Raw genomic sequence first — 16,786 nt, 5'->3', positions numbered from 1 at the left:
GGAGGGAACGTGGAGGTAATATAGCTGTTACTTTATAACTATATTAAGGTGGAATACTAGTATAAGCTTGTAAGTGAATCTAGCCTAGGCCGAGCAGGTCCGTATTAAAATTAATAGCTAACGCTACCCTCCTTTACTACTATAGAGAATAAGTGAATCTAGTCTAGGCCGAGTAGGTCCGTGTTAAAATTAATAGCTAACACTACCCTCCTTTACTACTATAGAGAGTAAGTAAATCTAGCCTAGGCCGAGTAGGTCCGTATTAAAATTAATAGCTAACGCCGCCCTCCTTTACTACTATAGAGAGTAAGTAAATCTAGCCTAGGCTAAGCAGGTCTGTGTTAAAATTAATAGCTAACGCTGCCCTCCTTCACTGCTATAGTTTGTAAGTAAATTTAGCCTAGGCTGAGTAGGTCCGTGTTAAAATTAATAGCTAACGCTGCTCTCCTTTACTGCTATAGTTTGTAAGTAAATCTAGCCTAGGCCGAGCAGGCCTATATTGAAATTGATGGCTAATACTGCCCTTTTTTACTTCTCTAGAGAGTAAGCAAATCCCACCAACGTAAAGATCTCCCTATTAAGGGAATGACTAGATACTACTATTAAGGGCTGCAGAGAAAGGAAATAAAAGAGCTATTAAGCTGCTTCTTAAGAATAGCTCTTAGCTAGACTCTAAGGATAATAATAGTTAGACGCCGCTAACGTAGGCTATAGAGGGAGGGAACGTGGAGGTGATATAGCTGTTACTTTATAACTATGTTAAGGTAGAATACTGGTATAGGCTTATAAGTAAATTTAGCCTAGGCCGAGTAGGTCTTTATTGAAATTAATAGCTAATGCTGCCCTTCTTCACTACTATAGTTTATAAGTAAATCTAGCCTAGGCCGAGCAGGTCTGTGTTAAAATTAATGGCTAATACTACCCTCCTTTACTACTATAGTTTGTAAGTGAATCTAGCCTAGGCCGAGCAGGTTTATATTAAAATTAATAGCTAACGCTGCCCTCCTTTACTATTATAGTTTATAAGTGAATCTAGCCTAGGCCAAGCAGGTCTGTATTAAAATTAATGGCTAACGCTACCCTCCTTTACTGGTATAGAGAGTAAGTGAATCTAGCCTAGGCTAGGCAGGTCCGTGTTAAAATTAATAGCTAATACTACCCTCCTTTACTGCTATAGTTTGTAAGTGAATTTAGCCTAGGCCGAGCAAGTCCGTGTTAAAATTAATAGCTGACGCTACCCTCCTTTACTGTTATAGTTTGTAAGTGAATCTAGCCTAGGCTAAGCAGGTCCGTGTTAAAATTAATAGCTAACGCTGCCCTCCTTTACTGCTATAGTTTGTAAGTGAATCTAGCCTAGGCCAAGTAGGTCCGTATTAAAATTAATAGCTAACGCTACCCTCCTTTACTACTATAGGGAGTAAGTAAATCCAGCCTAGGCTAAGCAGGTCCGTGTTGAAATTAATAGCTGACGCCGCCCTCCTTTACTGCTATAGTTAGTAAGTAAATCTAGCCTAGGCCGAGCAGGTCCGTGTTAAAATTAATAGCTAATACTACCCTCCTTTACTATTATAGAGAGTAAGTGAATCTAGCCTAGGCCGAGTAGGTCTATATTAAAATTAATAGCTAACACTGCCCTCCTTTACTGCTATAAGAAGTAAGTAAATCTAGCCTAGGCCAAGCAGGCCTGTGTTAAAATTGATAGCTAACGCTGCCCTTCTTTACTTCTTTAGAGAGTAAGCAAATCCTACTAACGTAAAGATCTCCCTATTAAGGGAATGACTAAATACTACTATTAAGGGCTGTAAAGAAAGGAAATAAGAGAGCTGTTAAGCTACTTTTTAAGAATAGCTCTTAGCTAGACTCTAAGGATAATAAAGGTCGGACGCCGCTGACGTAGGCTATAGAGAGAGGGAATGCGGAGGTTATTAATCTACTAGAACTATATTATGCGGTGTGTGTTAGCGAACAAGCTTATAACGATATCACGTGATAAGACTTGTGAGGAGAAACTTCTTGGCAAGAATCTGATCAATTAGATAACTTCGACCGGCGGTCAAAGTTCTATAAAAACTCAACTACCACCTATATAGAAGATAAGCAATATACAGAGTTTTAGCCCCATAACCTACTAAATTAACAGTGTATTGTGAAGGCCAAAACTAGGCTTAGGTCAGGATTTAATTTGCGATATTTATATACAAAAACAATTGAAAACAGCCCAGAAACCAAGATATATTTATCCGCATTATAATACAAGCAGCGTGGTAGAAGATATCGTGGTTTAAAAGATAGGTGCGGTGATAGTGCTTTCCTAATTTAGCGAGGCTCGGTCGCGAACGACGCTAATCCAAGCTGAGGTTTATTAGAATCTCATAAAGCACCTATATTATACGCTGCATTTCGTATAAGATTAGCTTTGTGGGATTGGAGGACCGTATAGAATACTATTTACACTATTACGACACGCTACTTGGTGTGTGGGGGGTGTTATACTAAAATATATCTCAGCATATAGAAGGGTAAGAAAAGTTTGGTTAAAGATACAAACTAACTTTTCCCTAGTTATGCGCAAATAATTGGGGTATTTTCTACCTCCATGGAGGGGAGCTTAAGAAGTAGTTCCTTTGCATACGCTAAAGCTGCAAGGGAAGCGTAATATTGCTATTTATTATTCTTACGCCCGTTAGTATAGTTAGAGATCCCCCGGATTATAAGGTAAGGAAAGTTATTTATTAACCTAAATACCTCCATTTTAATATAGTATGCCCCTAATTACTTACGAAGTTTATCTCTCTATTCTTTGTTTTTTATAATATAATTGCCAGACGTAATAATGCCATAGTAAATTTCTGGATTTAGGAAATATAAATCTGGCGTTGCTTCGCATTTAGGATAGAGTCTATCCTCTTAAGGCTTAGGATCTATCTTGTATATAGGGTTATTCTCGCGGCCTAGGTAGACCCAATCTTTTAGTTTTTAGAAAGTCCGCTTAGGGAAGTGTCTTATAAAGGTATGGATCCTGCTTTTATTAAGAAACTAAAGTCTTTTTAAGGCTTTAATAACCCGGATAAGTCTTTTAGCTAGTTAATCTAAGGAACCCTTAATTTTAAATCTATCTGTTTCCTATTTACTAAAGTCGCTCTATATTACGCCGCCTAACTAGCCTTTGGGCTTACTAACGATAATATTGCTAAGTTAAATCTAATAATCGTTACTTGGAATGCCGCCGCCGATTCCAACTATTAGCACGATCGCACTTTTTGGAAGCTTTCCGTAAGATTCTTAGTAACGATATAAGCGGGGAGTCTACCGGCTTCGTTAATGCACGCTATAATAATATTATATTCTCCAATCGTTCTAAGAACGTAAGTATTAGTATCTCTAGGGGCGATTGGCAGGGCTTTATATATTATATTAAGCATTACAGCAGCTGTAGTAGATTTAATAGCGAGTGCAGAGATCCGTCTAATGGTATAATCGTCGTAGGTAAGTAAGGCTGGCTGCGAAGTAGTTGCCACTGCCATATTTAGTGCTTTGCGCTATGCTGTATAACTACAATTAACGCTTAAACGGGCTAATTTCGACAGTATTTTCGGATCTAAATATGAAGTAAAACGAATATATGGGATAAGACGGCCCTAAAAATAGAAGGAAAAAAAATAAGGAGGTTATGTGCTTGGTAGGGGAAAAATGAAACACTTTGCGGTACAGGATAGCTATATAATTTTTTGTTTATTTTCTACTTGGTCTTAAGACAGATAGGTAGGGGATATTGGCCTAAGTAGGTCTAACATTAAAGGGGCATAATTACGACTTTTAACTCTGGCCCCTAAGGCGGCGCTGTAAGGCTTTGCTTTAACTGGTTAAAAAGCAACGATGTGTTGGTAATAGGCACGCTTATGGCGTCCAATTCTAGATTAAAGGGTTTGACCTTCGGATAAAATCACAGCTAATTGGACTAGAGAAAAACCTGCATATGCATTATTTATGCTTGCGTTACTATAAACCTATAGGATTAGCCTAGTAGCTAAAATCAGGGCTCTGCCTAATCGCGACATTTTATTAGTTGGTGCGATTTCCGCCTACCAGAAATCCTACGTCTGTGAGCTTTGTAAGCTACCCCTTCTATTTATCTAAATTAGTAATATTCTAAACTTAATACAGCTATACGCTAGGGTAAGACTTTATTGTAGCAGCGAAACGCATCTCGAATCCTCATTGGAGTGAGCTGTAGGCTTAGTACTGTAAAATGAGGTCTACTAAAACCTAGTATTAGCGAGCTGAATACGTGTCTTTCTAAATCAACGCTTTACCGGATGTGTAGAGGGGGCGCTAGGTTCGTAGAGTGGGGTAAAGTTTTGTTAGAGCTGTATTTGAGGGGAAGCCGGTTTCGCTAGCGACTATATATAATAAGATGTACTCGGTACTCGCCCTATAGTACTATAGACTGTAAGTTACTAATCTCAGTTCAATATGCGCGGCATATTTCCGGTACTAGCAGGGAGGACGGCTGACCCGCTCTAGCTATACCCTTATTGAGGTGGCGTTTCCCAGATATTAGCGCGGTCAAAGAGACACCTAAGCGAATAAGCCGATTATAATGAGCGAATCAATGGATATGTAACTCTTACAGTTGGTTTCTAAACTAGAGCCGGTACTAGCGCCAGGATATATTTAGCTGGCTCTTAGTAACTAAGATCCCTATAATAAACGTAAGAAGTAGCTGGGTTTATTGGTTGTAACTATAAATATACTATTGATATCTATACTACCTAAGCGGGGGTTACGTGGTATTAGGGAGTTCCTATAGGTACCTCTACCCCCCCTACCCCCCTACCAACAAAGGTAATCAAAGCGCTCCGATTGCCATAAAAGCTATATAATATAGATATACTTGGATTTACCATGAAGTGTTCTATCTTTCTCACTACAAGGGGTAATTAGTCGTTTTTAAGGGCATTTAGGAGTCTGACGTGCCGTAAATTTAAGAGCCTTAACTCTCCTAAAGCATCGTCTCCCGGAACCACGGCCAATATTTATCCCGGCTATATTTTACCATTTCTCTTAAAGCATTTAAAGTCTAATATATGCCCTTTATCTCTTTTGTTAAGCTGAAGTTCTTAGGCCCGTAAAGCATCTATAGACGGCTAATGTTAGCGTACCGTATATAGACACCGTCTAAGAGAGTACAATTACAGAGCGTAACTAACTCACTGTCTCGCCCTCCTCCCTAATATAACACCAGTACATCTTTAAATCCAGCCCCTTAACCTTTAAGCACGGCATGGGTTTTATATACATCCCCTGTTTCTTAGACCCTGTCTTTTCCTGTTTTATAAGCCTTTCTAACCGCTTCCTTAGGGCTGCCATCTAGACGCCTAGTTATACCATGCCGTCCGTTCCAGGTAGACTCTTCTTGCATTCTATTACCGCGAGTTATAGGAGCTACTTAACATAATCTGCCGAGCCTACTTAATTGATGCTGTGGTCATAGATGTCGATATTACGGGAAGCGAGTATGTCTCAGGTGCGTGCTTCTTGTTTCTTAGATTGGGAGAGGTAGATGCAATAGTCTACACGTTTTGATTCGAAGGGGAGATCCTACAAACTAGTTGGGACTAGCGATTTTGGGAATATTTGAGTTGTAGTGCTGCATGAGAAGATGGAGTTAGCAAGATAGCATTTGCGTAGTTGGCAAAAGCACAGAAAAGTTATACACATTCTCCACTTGGACCTTTTAGTCGTTATCCCGGTTTTCCAGCTTAGCAGCCAGGTCCAGCAATGGTCGGAAGACCTCCTCCATCTAAGACGGCTCTGGCTTTCCAAGATCTTAGCATCGTAACGCGGCGTCTTGAATCGACAGCAATTCCTTAAGCAATTCCCTAGCATGCGTTGTGGCTTCACTGTCGGAGTTGTTAAAGTCGTTGGGGTGGGCGGAGCGATCGAAGAAGATATCGCGATACTCGCGGTCATCGAGTGCATTAAGCTGGTTCTATGCAAATGTGCCTTATAAGCCGTTGCTGCCAAAATCTATTATCGGGAGGGGAAACTACCTGTAAACATCGCGGTAGGACGCCAATGCCATCCTGGATGTCAATAAATCTATTCCGTAGCACTTTGACATCTTGTGGTACCTTTATCGCCGCCTCTACTCCGATGGGCGGTTTCGCTGCTCTTAAGTCGCCAATCCTCTTCGTCGGGCTGCGCGATCGTAACCTGTAGTTGCGACTGGCGCTTGTAAGCTTGGTTGCTGCTGTGAATGTGGTGGAGCGGGAGAGCGTTGTGGGTGTGCGGAAGTCAAGTTCGGAGGTTGTCGTGGAGAGACACTCTTCAAGCTGGAGCTGGTCGATGTTGACATTGTCGATGAGGTCCGGATCATCAGAAGCAGTGTTATTCTGAGCGTATTGATAGGTTTTAGATGATTGCCCTGGTCTCTTAGTCGGCAGCTTTGTTGGTGAGGTAGTTTTCTTATCCATACTTCCGTTAAATCCGTTCTTTCTGCCTTGCGACCGTGTTGTTACCCCGTTCTCTCCGCCTCGTCTACTCCTAACGCGCTGGTTACCATCATCCATAAAATTTCTGGGTAGCGATCGAGAACGCGGCCGGAGTCGTCGAACTTCGTCTAAAGCGGCCTTGTAATGCTGATTCCGCTTCTGTGGTCTGGGGAAAGGAGAGGAGACTTCGAATAAATTAGTGGTTAAGGGGTCGGTTTCGCATAATTGCAGCCAATCATCGATAATGCACTCGCTCTCTGAGAGCTTCCACGGCTCTTGGATAGAGTTAGACATGTTGGGGGTTGTTTGAAATAGTTTGAAAATTTTTCTAGCTAGAGCAATGATGAAGTTACTTATAGATTTGAAGGCAGAAATAATTCTTTATTCGTTGGACCGTTGCCTAGCAACACTAACGATCTGTAAGGGTCCTTTCTAGGACGCAGGGTGGCGACAGTTGCGGCGTCTTGGCGTAATGTCTAATACGCACAGCCTCTTCTATGTGGCACAATCATTACGTTAGGGTGTTATCCGTTTAACTAAAGCCTCTTTCCTTACCCAAAGAAGGGTGGCCGCTGTAGAGTCGGCCGCTATAATTATGGGAGATGGGTTTGTCTAGGATTTTAAAGGTGTATGTAGAGCGATGGTTATTAATAGAGCTGTTGCCTTGCAAGGCTGAATCTGCCTTTTGATTGTATTCCGTTGCTTAAAATATTCGGGCGATTAATAAGCTGAGACCCATGCGTTAGTCTCCATAGGTGACTTTATTCTGCCACCTTCCGCTTACGCGCGTAAGCGCAGTGTCCGCCTTTAAACTATAATCCCCTTACTTGCAACAAACCGACTTAAGGCATACTGATAGATACTATTAGTACCGAGATAGAAAATGTATGCCTTCTTTACTCCCCCTTCGCGTTTAATTTTCATAACTAATGTAGCTGTTATAGGAACTTACGATCCTTCAATATAATGTCTGCTTTAAGGATAGCATGTAGATGATGCAGGTTAGTGGGGTAGGCGCCAAGAGTTTCTAATGGCGGGGGTATACTAGATCGGGGTCCTAGAAGAGGGCGGGGACCTAAAACTGGGGCATTAGGACGGAATTAGAACAGGTCTAAAGAAGCTAGACCAAGCTAGTACTAACACTTCCTTTAGGAAGATTTAATGCACTGGGGGAGCGCATTGACCTTGGAAGCATGAATCCAGATGAAAAATATATATGTTTACTGTGAGAAACTCACTGTAGAGAAAGTTGAAATGTGGTCGTCGCGAAAACTAGCTGGGGTTTAATAACTGTTGCCCGTTTCCTCTATGTAAAAGTATTATTATCTCAATATCGATTTAAATTCAATAGCTGACGTACGAGCTCTCGAATCAATGTGACTTGGTGTACTAGCCATCGACTAGTGTAGCAAAGTTCGCGAAGGGAATATGCGATACGCTGAATTTTCGTATATAACTCGCGGCTTAATAGGCGCAAGCTTGAGCAGATTTGGTGTCAAAGATGGCCCAACACTGGCGTCTTTGTGCATGCTGAATTGGTGGTGAAGATCGTAGCATTCGGTCGAGAAGCTTATCAATAGGTTGCGCGAGCTATTAGTTAGTACATTGCCTCCAATGCTTAAATTAATAGTGTCCCAGCCACTAGTAGCCACGGCAGGTTGCGGAGGTTGCCTATGATAACCGCCTGATTTAGGCATTATAAGTGGCCGTACTGCCAGCGCTGCGCTTAGTAGATAATATAAGGAAGGCTGCCAAATGTCTGGTAGCATCTATGTTGCCATATAAGGTGTAGGCGATGTGTAAATAGCACTGCTACTGGTCGTAGCGGCTGGTGCATGGTTTTGAACCCGTGTTGTAAGGATTTGCTTGCGGTTCTGTCGCTTCCTAGATGTCCCAGTCATAGCGTATATAGCCGATTGTACGGTTGAACGAGGAAGCCAAAGGGTCGAGGCAATAGCTCTTTGGCCCCACCCTAAGTATTGTAAAAGGGAATAGATATAACATCGTTCGTCGTATGCAAGGTGTATGCCAGAATTACAGGCTCGATTATATTGGCGCTCAGGTCGTCTAGAACGTGGTCTACGGATAATATTTGGCATATTGAAAATGCGCTTATATGTTTGCGAAAGTCGAATAAGATTCTAATAATACAGAACTCGAAATTAGCTAAGTTTAGCACAAATTTGCATATCGGCTGTACCAATTTAGCTGAACTCTGTCCACTAGTGTCATTGAAGCTTCGATTATCTCTGAAAAGCGCAATGAGTTTGGGAGCTCGGGTGAAGATTTTCTAGTCGGTTGGCGGGAGCCGTCAAAGGTGCGTCTAAGAAGCTTGGAGGCGGCGTAATAAGCTAATATTTTTCTTAAGGAGGCTGCGCAGTAGATATAACCGTGTATCGTGCATGGGAAGGTCCGCATCGTGAAGTTGAGCGGTGGTAGTCATGAGAACTGGTTGAGGTTCCGCAGGCTTTAATTGACTCAGCAACTGCGCCACGCTAAACAGCCGAGCAGCACGCAATAGCGTTGATGAGGACTGCGGCAGTGCTTCACCGCCACCACGCCATACTTAAGAGTGTTAGTTCCTACGCCAACCAGCTGCCTATTTACTCTACATTCTCCATCCCTCAATCCTAGAAAAGTACCTCCTCGACATGTCGCGATGGAAAAAAGAGTGAGGAAAATGTAGGATGAGTGATGTTTTTGAATAAAACTGCTGATTATCACAGGGATTAGCCACGTGTGGCGTTCTCGGAGACTTCCGCAGCCGCAAAACGCCACTTTCTCATATGTGAATCGAAACACATCAACCCAACCAGCCACAGCACTGCAAGTCACGTGCTGTATACACGCGCTGGTGTTTCTGTTTAACCTGCTAGCCTACTAGCAACACACCGGCAACCCGTAGCCATAATTACTGTAGGATCAAACTATATAAAATTATGTAGGCCAGCCGAAGTCGAGTTGGCGCAGCCTGAGGTTACCAGAGTTGTGGGACTTGTTACGGTTCGGCTCATATTCGCTAGATGTTGCCGCACTGGGAGCTGACGTGCCCTTGCTCAGCCTTGCAGTTTTGCTCTTTATGCAAGTATGCGTTGGCACAATCTTGTCGATCCTCACCTAAACTTGCGGCAGCCACAGCTATATCCGGCTGGACAGCATCGATACTAGGCGCCTTCCTGCTCCCTAAATGCTTAAAGAGCCTCAGCTTTCTTTATAAAATCACTGTAACCATGTCTTAGCGTGCTCCTTAGGAAAATCCTCTGCGATCCTTGTAAGTGTTTAGTTAAAATCCTGTAAACTTATTCGCCCAACTCTTGTTAATAATTGAAGAGGACCGCAGGTAATACCCTCCCGAAAGTCATTGGTTAGAGTCTACTAGCTAGCTCGTTAGTATAACTCTGGCACGACCATTAAAAGTACTAATTGTTTAACTTAGGCAATTATATATATAGCTTTCACGCAGCATCACGCGTGCGGCTATGATATTAGAATAAAAGCACCGAGCAATAGCTGTAATGGTGACTGCACTGGATCAAATATCACATACAATAAGAGTAGAGACACTAAAGTCCCCGAAGACTATACAGAATGTATAGCAGCCAAACAACTTCGAACCCTGCCAGAGAGCAGTGATTCTAGCGTTTCAGAAACTTCGGAAGAGTAATAGGTCACCAGGTGGTTTGCGCTCAATTAGTCATCGTACTTTCGCTTACTTGTATGGCTTGGCACCTCCGAGAGAGGTCCTTTCCCCACCTATGTTAGATCATAGTTCAGCTTACAACACATTATCAAACTATTTCTCCATCTCTGCACCTACATTTTCTATAATGAACACCCCCCCAATATTAAGCGGGCAGAGTCGATGCGTTATCTACTGTTCAAGAGTTAGGTTTAGTAAATACTTAGAAGACTGGCAACGCTCTCTTGTAAGGCCTCTAGTCGAGTCTGTAGGTGGCGATTATCACTCTGCTAGTGTCCTCGGCATAATCAAAGGGGAGAAAGTGTTTATTGTCTTTGACTATAACAATCCGGAGCACCTTAGCACTTATAAAGTGCTTGGATTCCGCGTAAAGCGAGCTCCAGCCTTTAAGCGCATTACTATCCCTACGGATTATGTCCACTTGACAGTAAATAGATGGCTAGAGGAAAACAAGCGCTGGGGCATCTCATTTCCGCGACAAGGAGAGGTATGAGGATTTACTCGTATTTCGATTGTTACTAACGCTTAAAAGGTACGGAATAACAAAGGCATCAAGCCGCGGCGTCCCTCGCTTCCCACCCCTCTGAACGCTGGCGAATAACCATCACTTTGGTCCGTTCCGTATGAAAACGAGCAATTGTTTAGTAAAGGTGTTTGGGAGATACAAGAGCGACTGTAAAGCGGAACACGATGCTCCCGAGAGCGAACAAGGCAGTTTCAGGATGGCGATGGCTGAGAAGATGGAGAGGCAAACTGCGACGAGGGCAAAGACAACCTTATTCTCCAGCAGTTGCTCATTGCGCTAATAGAGGAGCTGAGATATTGAAAAGTGATCCCTTGGCCCGTACCCACCCGTTTCTCGACTCCAAGACCCTCCTCTTACTACAATCAGTCGGGCGTTCCTTTTCGTTTCCTTCTATTACCCTTAAGAATCTCTTAGAGCATATTGCGCTGAGAGCCTAAAACTCGCTGGGCGGATAAATCGCTGCTAATATCGCGTTGCGTTCTAATTCCCCTAAAATTTGGCCAGATACAGACAAGATCTTGTTAATTGACTGTAAGTCGGCAATCTAAATCGCATTTAGCGCGCACTGCCCGCCCAGGAAGTTTCTCTCAGCTCCGATTACTCGTGCCATAGCCTTAATGAGAGGAAGATGGACCAATTCGTTTTTCGTAAACCACACTGAGTGGCCTAGATCCGCTTTCTCAGTCTTGTAAATTTGGCAATGGGTATTTGCCCTAGATGTAGAGCCTCTACGCTTCTAACTCTTGTAGAGGCATTTCGGCAACAGCTTTTTTCGCAGCATCTCTTTCCTGAATTGTGGACGCCGCGTAGTTTGTCACGAGAGCGACGCTTTGTCCACGACAAATAGCCTTCGCTCTTAGGTGCACTAGACGACTTTAGCTTACGTTTTGATCGTAAACGGTGATTGGCGGTTGCTGGGGTCATCTCAAGTTCAAGAAATAGACATCAAAGTGATTTAAATAATTTGGTTGAAAGACGATGTACAGAAATAGTGCACATTGTGATTTTAACGGCTGACGGAGGATGTGGGAGCTAGGTTATGCAGGTGATCCGCCCAGAAAATGATTAGATAAGGAAGTGTTCGGTTCGGGGTTTAGAAGCGATCTAGAGCCTTTAGATTAGAATTGATCTGGAGCTCCAATCTGATCTAGAGGCGAGTGTTCGGTGTATCTAGCGACTTTTCAATCTGAAGCTCCTCCAGATCGGCAAGCGCGTCAAATTCGTACGCCATACCGTATATAGTAGTTGAACTGAAGCTTTTGGCGTCAGATTAATAAGGAGCCCTCAGTTCCAGCTCCAGATTCCAGATTAAATCTGGAGCTCTGCTCATGCATGCGCCCGACCGTCCACCCTACCCAGTATGCCCCCACCACCCCTTCTACCGACGATATTGCTGCTGCAATTGCAGGCCCTATGCGACGTCTGGCTAAGTGGTGATTAATGTGCAGAGGCTTCGCTAAATTTAATTCTCATCTGAGGCTTTCTAGAGCGCTCAACCGAACACTCGGCTTTAGATCAGATTAACTACGACTACTACATAGATCAAGCGCCACTAAATATCTACTAGTCGACGCTAGTGAAAGCACGGAGCAACCTTAGATTGAAAAAACCTTAGATTGCAATCGAACACTCCCTAAGTTAGTCTCCACAGGTGACTTTGTTCTGCTACCTTCCGCTTGCGCGCGCAAGCGTAGTGTCCGCCTACAGAAATAAACTCTAAAGGAGATTCCACCCATCTATGACTGCAAATTTCCGTTAATAGAGATATATTAAACCTTTGCTGACCGTAGCTCGTCGGACAATTCTAATAGGCTCTGGCTCCTTACTCGCTTGTTCTTTACGGTTGCAAGCCAGGACGCTTTCGTGCAGCTATGGAATTCCTGTCTCACCATTCGGGAGAGCACAAGCACAGTTATTCTTCCTTCCAGTAACATAGTATCCGCAAACATGGAGTCTCTGGATCAATTGAATGTCTCACTTACAGCTTTTGTTGTGAAGCGATTCCACCTAATTGGATTAGTGGAAGCTTGTATGCAGCCAGAGCAGACCAGACTTCGGCGGAATGAAGGAACTAGTTTTTGCAGCTGCTTGCTCTAGACTAGGGTTTATTATCCGCTAAACCAAATTTAATTAAGTGTCGGGTGCCCTATTACGGGCACCCGAACCGGCCTTGCTATCGGTAACGTGTCCTTTTTAAGAGACTTTTAAATATATCTAAGTGTACGCCACGAAAACGTATATATGTATATATGTATGTATGTATATTCTAATGGCCATGCACTATCTAGGGTATAGGCCGTTACGGAGCGCTAGCTAAATACTTCCTACTACTAACATGCTTGCTCTAGTTTAGAAGCCAACTATTCTATAAGAACTATATATCTATTGCTCAACACTATGCTTAACTAAGGAAAGTTAGAAGAAAGTCAGAGTTTAGAGGCGAGCCCAAGTACGTAGTTTTCGACGCCTTGTGTCCGCGGGGCTGTTCTAGCGTCGTCGCTTTTTAATCGGCAACGCACTAGCGGAGGCACATAAGGTGGAGGCTCGCAGTGTAGTTGGTTAGGAGGTGTAGGTAGGAGAGGGAATCCTTAGGAGTATTCGCTCATTAAGATCGGCTTATTATTCGCTTAGGTGTAAACGTCCTACTTATACCTCCTTTGCAAAGTGGATCGTAGCTTTGACAGCGCTAATGTCTAGGAAACGCCACCTCGACAAGGGTATGGCTAGAGCGGGTCGGCCGTCCTCCCTACTAGTACCGGAAATACGCCGCGTATGTCGAACTAAGATTAGTAACTTAATCTATGGTACTATAGGGCGAGTACCGAGTACGTCAAACCGGCTTCCCCTCAAATGCAGCTCTAATAAAACTTTACCCCGCTCTGCGAACCGGCCTTTATGTCCTACTTTACATATCCGGTAAAGCGTCAATCTGGAATGACACGTGTTTAGCTCGCTAATACTAGGTTTTAGTAGACCCTATCTTATAGTATTAAGCCTACAGCTTACTCCAATGAGGATCTAAGATACGTTTCGCTGCTGTAACAAAGCCTTGCCCTAGTGTATAGCGTATCAAATTTAGAACATTACTAATTTGGATAAATAGAAGGGGCAGCTTGCAAAGCTCACAAATATAGGAATTCTGGTAGGCGGAAATCGCACCAGCCGATAAAATGTCGCGATTAAGCAGAGCCCTGATTTTAGCTTGCCAGGCTAATCCTATAGGCTTATAGTAACGCAAGCATAGATAATGTATGTGCAGGCTTTTCTCTAGTCCAATTAGCTGTGATTTTGCTTTAAAGGTTAAACCCTTTAATCTGGAATTGGACGCTATAAGCGCGCCCATTGCTAATATATCGTTGCTTCTTAACCGGTCGAAACAGCCTTACAGCGCCGCCTTAGGGGCTAGAGTTAAAATAGTCGAAATCATGCCCCCTTAAGGTTAGACCTACTTAGGCCAATATCCTGTCTTAAGACCAAGTGGAACACGAATAAAAAATTGTATAGTGGATCGCCTATCCTATGCCGTAAAGTGTTCCATTCTTCCCCTACCAAGCACACAACCTCCTTAAATTTTTTTCTTCTATTTTTGGGGCCGTCTTATCCTGTATATTTATATTTAGATCTAAAAATCCTATTAAAATTAGCCCGTTCGAGCGTTAATTGTAGTTATATAGTATAGTGCAAAGCACTAAATATGGCAGTGGCAACTGCTCCGTAGCTAGCCTTACTTACCCACAATAATTATACCATTGGATAGATCTCTACACTCGCTATTAAATCTACTATAGCTGCTGTAATGCTTAATATAAAGTATAAAGCCCTGCTAATCGCCCCTAGAGACACTAATACTTACGTTCTTAGAACAATTGGAGAATATAATATTATTATAGCGTGTATTAACGAAGCCAGTGAACTCCCCGCTTATGTTATTACTAGGAATCTTACGGAAAGCTTCCAAAATGTATAATATATGCTAATGGTTGGAATTGGCGGCGGCATTCCAAGTGACGATTATTAGATTTGACTTAGTAATATTATTGTTAGTAAGCCTAAAGGTTAGTTAGGCGGCGTAGTATAGAGTAACTTTGGTAAATAGGAAACGGACGGATTTAAAATTAAGGGTTCCTTAGATTAACTAGCTAAAGGACTTATCTAGGTTGTTAGAGCCTTAAAAAGACTTTAGTTTCTTAATAAAAGCAGGATCTATACCTTTATAAGATACTTTCCTAAGCGGACTTTCTAAAAACCAAAAGATTGGGTCTACTAAGGCCGTAAGAATAACCCTATGTATAAGATGGATCCTAAGCCTTAAGAGGATAAACTCTGTCCTAAATGTAAAGCAATACTAAATTCATGTTTCCCGGATCTAGAAATTCACCATAGCATTATTGCGTCTAGTAATTATATTATAAAGAACAAGAAATAGAGAGATAAACTTTATAAGTAATTGGGGGCATACTGTATTAAGATAAAGGCATTTAGGTTAATAAATAACTTTCCTTACCTTGTAATCTGGGGGATCTCTAACTATACTAACGGGCGTAAGAATAATAAATAGTAATATTACGCTTCCCTTATAGCTTTAGTGTATGCAAAGGAACTACTTTTTAAGCTCCCCTCTGTGGAGGTGGAAAATACCCCAATTATTTGCGCATAACTGGAGAAAAGTTAGTTTATGTCTTTAACCAAACTTTTCTTACCCTTCTGTATGCTAAGATATATTTTAGTAGTGGAAAATAAAATTAACTTAATTAGAGAAAGGCTAGATGCGTTAAAACACCACTAAGAAGGTATTTAACCCTTTAGTTTAGTTTACTAAATTTTAAAGATACGCTAGTCCAGCACAATAAAGCACTTTTTAAGTAGCTTTCCCCTCTGGAGCCTTGAAAAAGGTATAAAGACGTTTATAAAGCTTATAAAGTACCTAATACTAGCATAGTACTGCTAGATAAATTCTTAATATGGTGTTTAAACCCGTTAGGAGGCTTTACGCTTTACACACTCGGAGATCTAGGCGCTAGGAAAACAATAGCAATATATATAAGATAATTTCTAAAAGGAGCTTTAATTAATGTGTATAGATCCGTTCTTATTAAGCACCTTAAGTTAGGAAAGTACTATATGGATCCGCTAAAAACAGGGGTCGCCTGCGTATATCTGGACTTTAAGAGTTAGAGCCAGCAAACTACTGAAAATCTTATTAGCGTAATTATAAAACAACTTCTCTGGCCCTTGCCTAATATCCCTAAACGGATTAAAAAGATTTAGAGCAAGTATTAATACTAAACAGCTCCAATAGAGCAAATAACTGAGATGCTTTATAAGGCCTGTAATACTTTTACTAAAACGTATATCTGTATTAATGCACTTGACAAGTATAAGGGTCTAAGGGAGCTTTTAAATCGCTTTACCTAAGCTTATTTAAAGGTAGCCTTTATTCGCTTAATCTATACTAGGTGTCCGCACGTTTAGTCTATTATTAATAACCGTATCAGTTTGCCAAAGCTATTTATAATTGCTATTAAAGCTTATAAAGCTGATATTTAGGCCTTTACTAAATGGAGAATCGAAGATAATTGAAAAGACAATCCCGGGATTATAAACAACGAGTTGAAAGAGAAAATTATTGAGAAACTTCTAAAGGTGTTTTAGGGAGTGTTCGTAACGTCTTATATGCTAAGGGGTTTTAAATATTAACGTCGTTGCAGATTTCTTTTACCTATGCTCTATATCGGCCTCATTTTTAAGGAAGACACGATAGTAAGTCGTAAAGATAGATTAAATTCCTTACAACTAAGTCTTACGCAGACATTTAGCGAAATGATGGGCAGAATTAAGGATTTAAAAAGAACTAAAATTAATGCGACTAACACCTTGATATAAATATATTTGGCTAAACGGCCTCTTATAGTAGATAAGCTTCTTCGCGCACTTGCCGTAAAAGAAGAGAAGGAGGACCTGGATTGAGAAAATCTCAAAGATCCGGGTACGTTTCTTAGCTATTGTCTAGGCCTGGCAACAATTAATGTAGAGACTTTAACCGTCCGTCTAGTTTATTTACTTTTA

The 16,786-nt window shown here is 41.8% G+C and overlaps 3 protein-coding genes across 3 annotated transcripts; 1 reads left to right on the top strand and 2 right to left on the bottom strand.

Moving 5' to 3' along the window:
- Positions 1-3,242: 3,242 nt before the first annotated feature.
- On the bottom strand, positions 3,243-3,524 carry K441DRAFT_580789 (uncharacterized protein; the record flags this gene model as incomplete). The annotated part of the gene is made up of 1 exon (XM_067644394.1): positions 3,243-3,524. The coding sequence occupies one exon, from the start codon at positions 3,522-3,524 to the stop codon at positions 3,243-3,245; it is 282 nt and encodes a 93-aa protein (XP_067499673.1).
- A 2,034-nt stretch (positions 3,525-5,558) lies between these two features.
- Positions 5,559-7,259, bottom strand: K441DRAFT_249020 (uncharacterized protein). The gene is made up of 4 exons (XM_067640758.1): positions 6,479-7,259; positions 6,054-6,427; positions 5,735-5,992; positions 5,559-5,650 (listed from the first exon to the last, which is right to left on the bottom strand). The coding sequence occupies exons 1-3, from the start codon at positions 6,786-6,788 to the stop codon at positions 5,831-5,833; spliced, it is 846 nt and encodes a 281-aa protein (XP_067499672.1). The 5' UTR covers positions 6,789-7,259; the 3' UTR covers positions 5,559-5,650; positions 5,735-5,830.
- A 3,527-nt stretch (positions 7,260-10,786) lies between these two features.
- K441DRAFT_248909 (uncharacterized protein) lies at positions 10,787-11,272 on the top strand. The gene has a single exon (XM_067640757.1). It carries the CDS (start codon positions 10,885-10,887, stop codon positions 11,155-11,157), a length of 273 nt encoding a protein of 90 aa, XP_067499671.1. The 5' UTR covers positions 10,787-10,884; the 3' UTR covers positions 11,158-11,272.
- Positions 11,273-16,786: the final 5,514 nt, after the last annotated feature.

This window comes from Cenococcum geophilum (genome assembly GCF_001692895.1).
Source record: "Cenococcum geophilum 1.58 unplaced genomic scaffold K441scaffold_49, whole genome shotgun sequence".
Lineage (NCBI taxonomy): Eukaryota > Fungi > Ascomycota > Dothideomycetes > Gloniales > Gloniaceae > Cenococcum > Cenococcum geophilum.
Note: the sequence above shows the minus strand (reverse complement) of the source record. Positions and strands in the feature narration are given on the sequence as shown.

Excerpts from the sequence above, each read along its gene's own strand:
- K441DRAFT_249020 (XM_067640758.1), bottom strand. The coding sequence starts at position 6,788 with ATGTCTAACTCTATCCAAGAGCCGTGGAAGCTCTCAGAGAGCGAGTGC. Across the intron at positions 6,428-6,478 it reads AAAGAACGGATTTAACGGAA|GGCAATCATCTAAAACCTAT; the intron begins GTATGGATAAGA and ends CTAAGAGACCAG. Across the intron at positions 5,993-6,053 it reads TCCTACCGCGATGTTTACAG|AACCAGCTTAATGCACTCGA; the intron begins GTAGTTTCCCCT and ends ACATTTGCATAG.
- K441DRAFT_248909 (XM_067640757.1), top strand. The coding sequence starts at position 10,885 with ATGCTCCCGAGAGCGAACAAGGCAGTTTCAGGATGGCGATGGCTGAGA.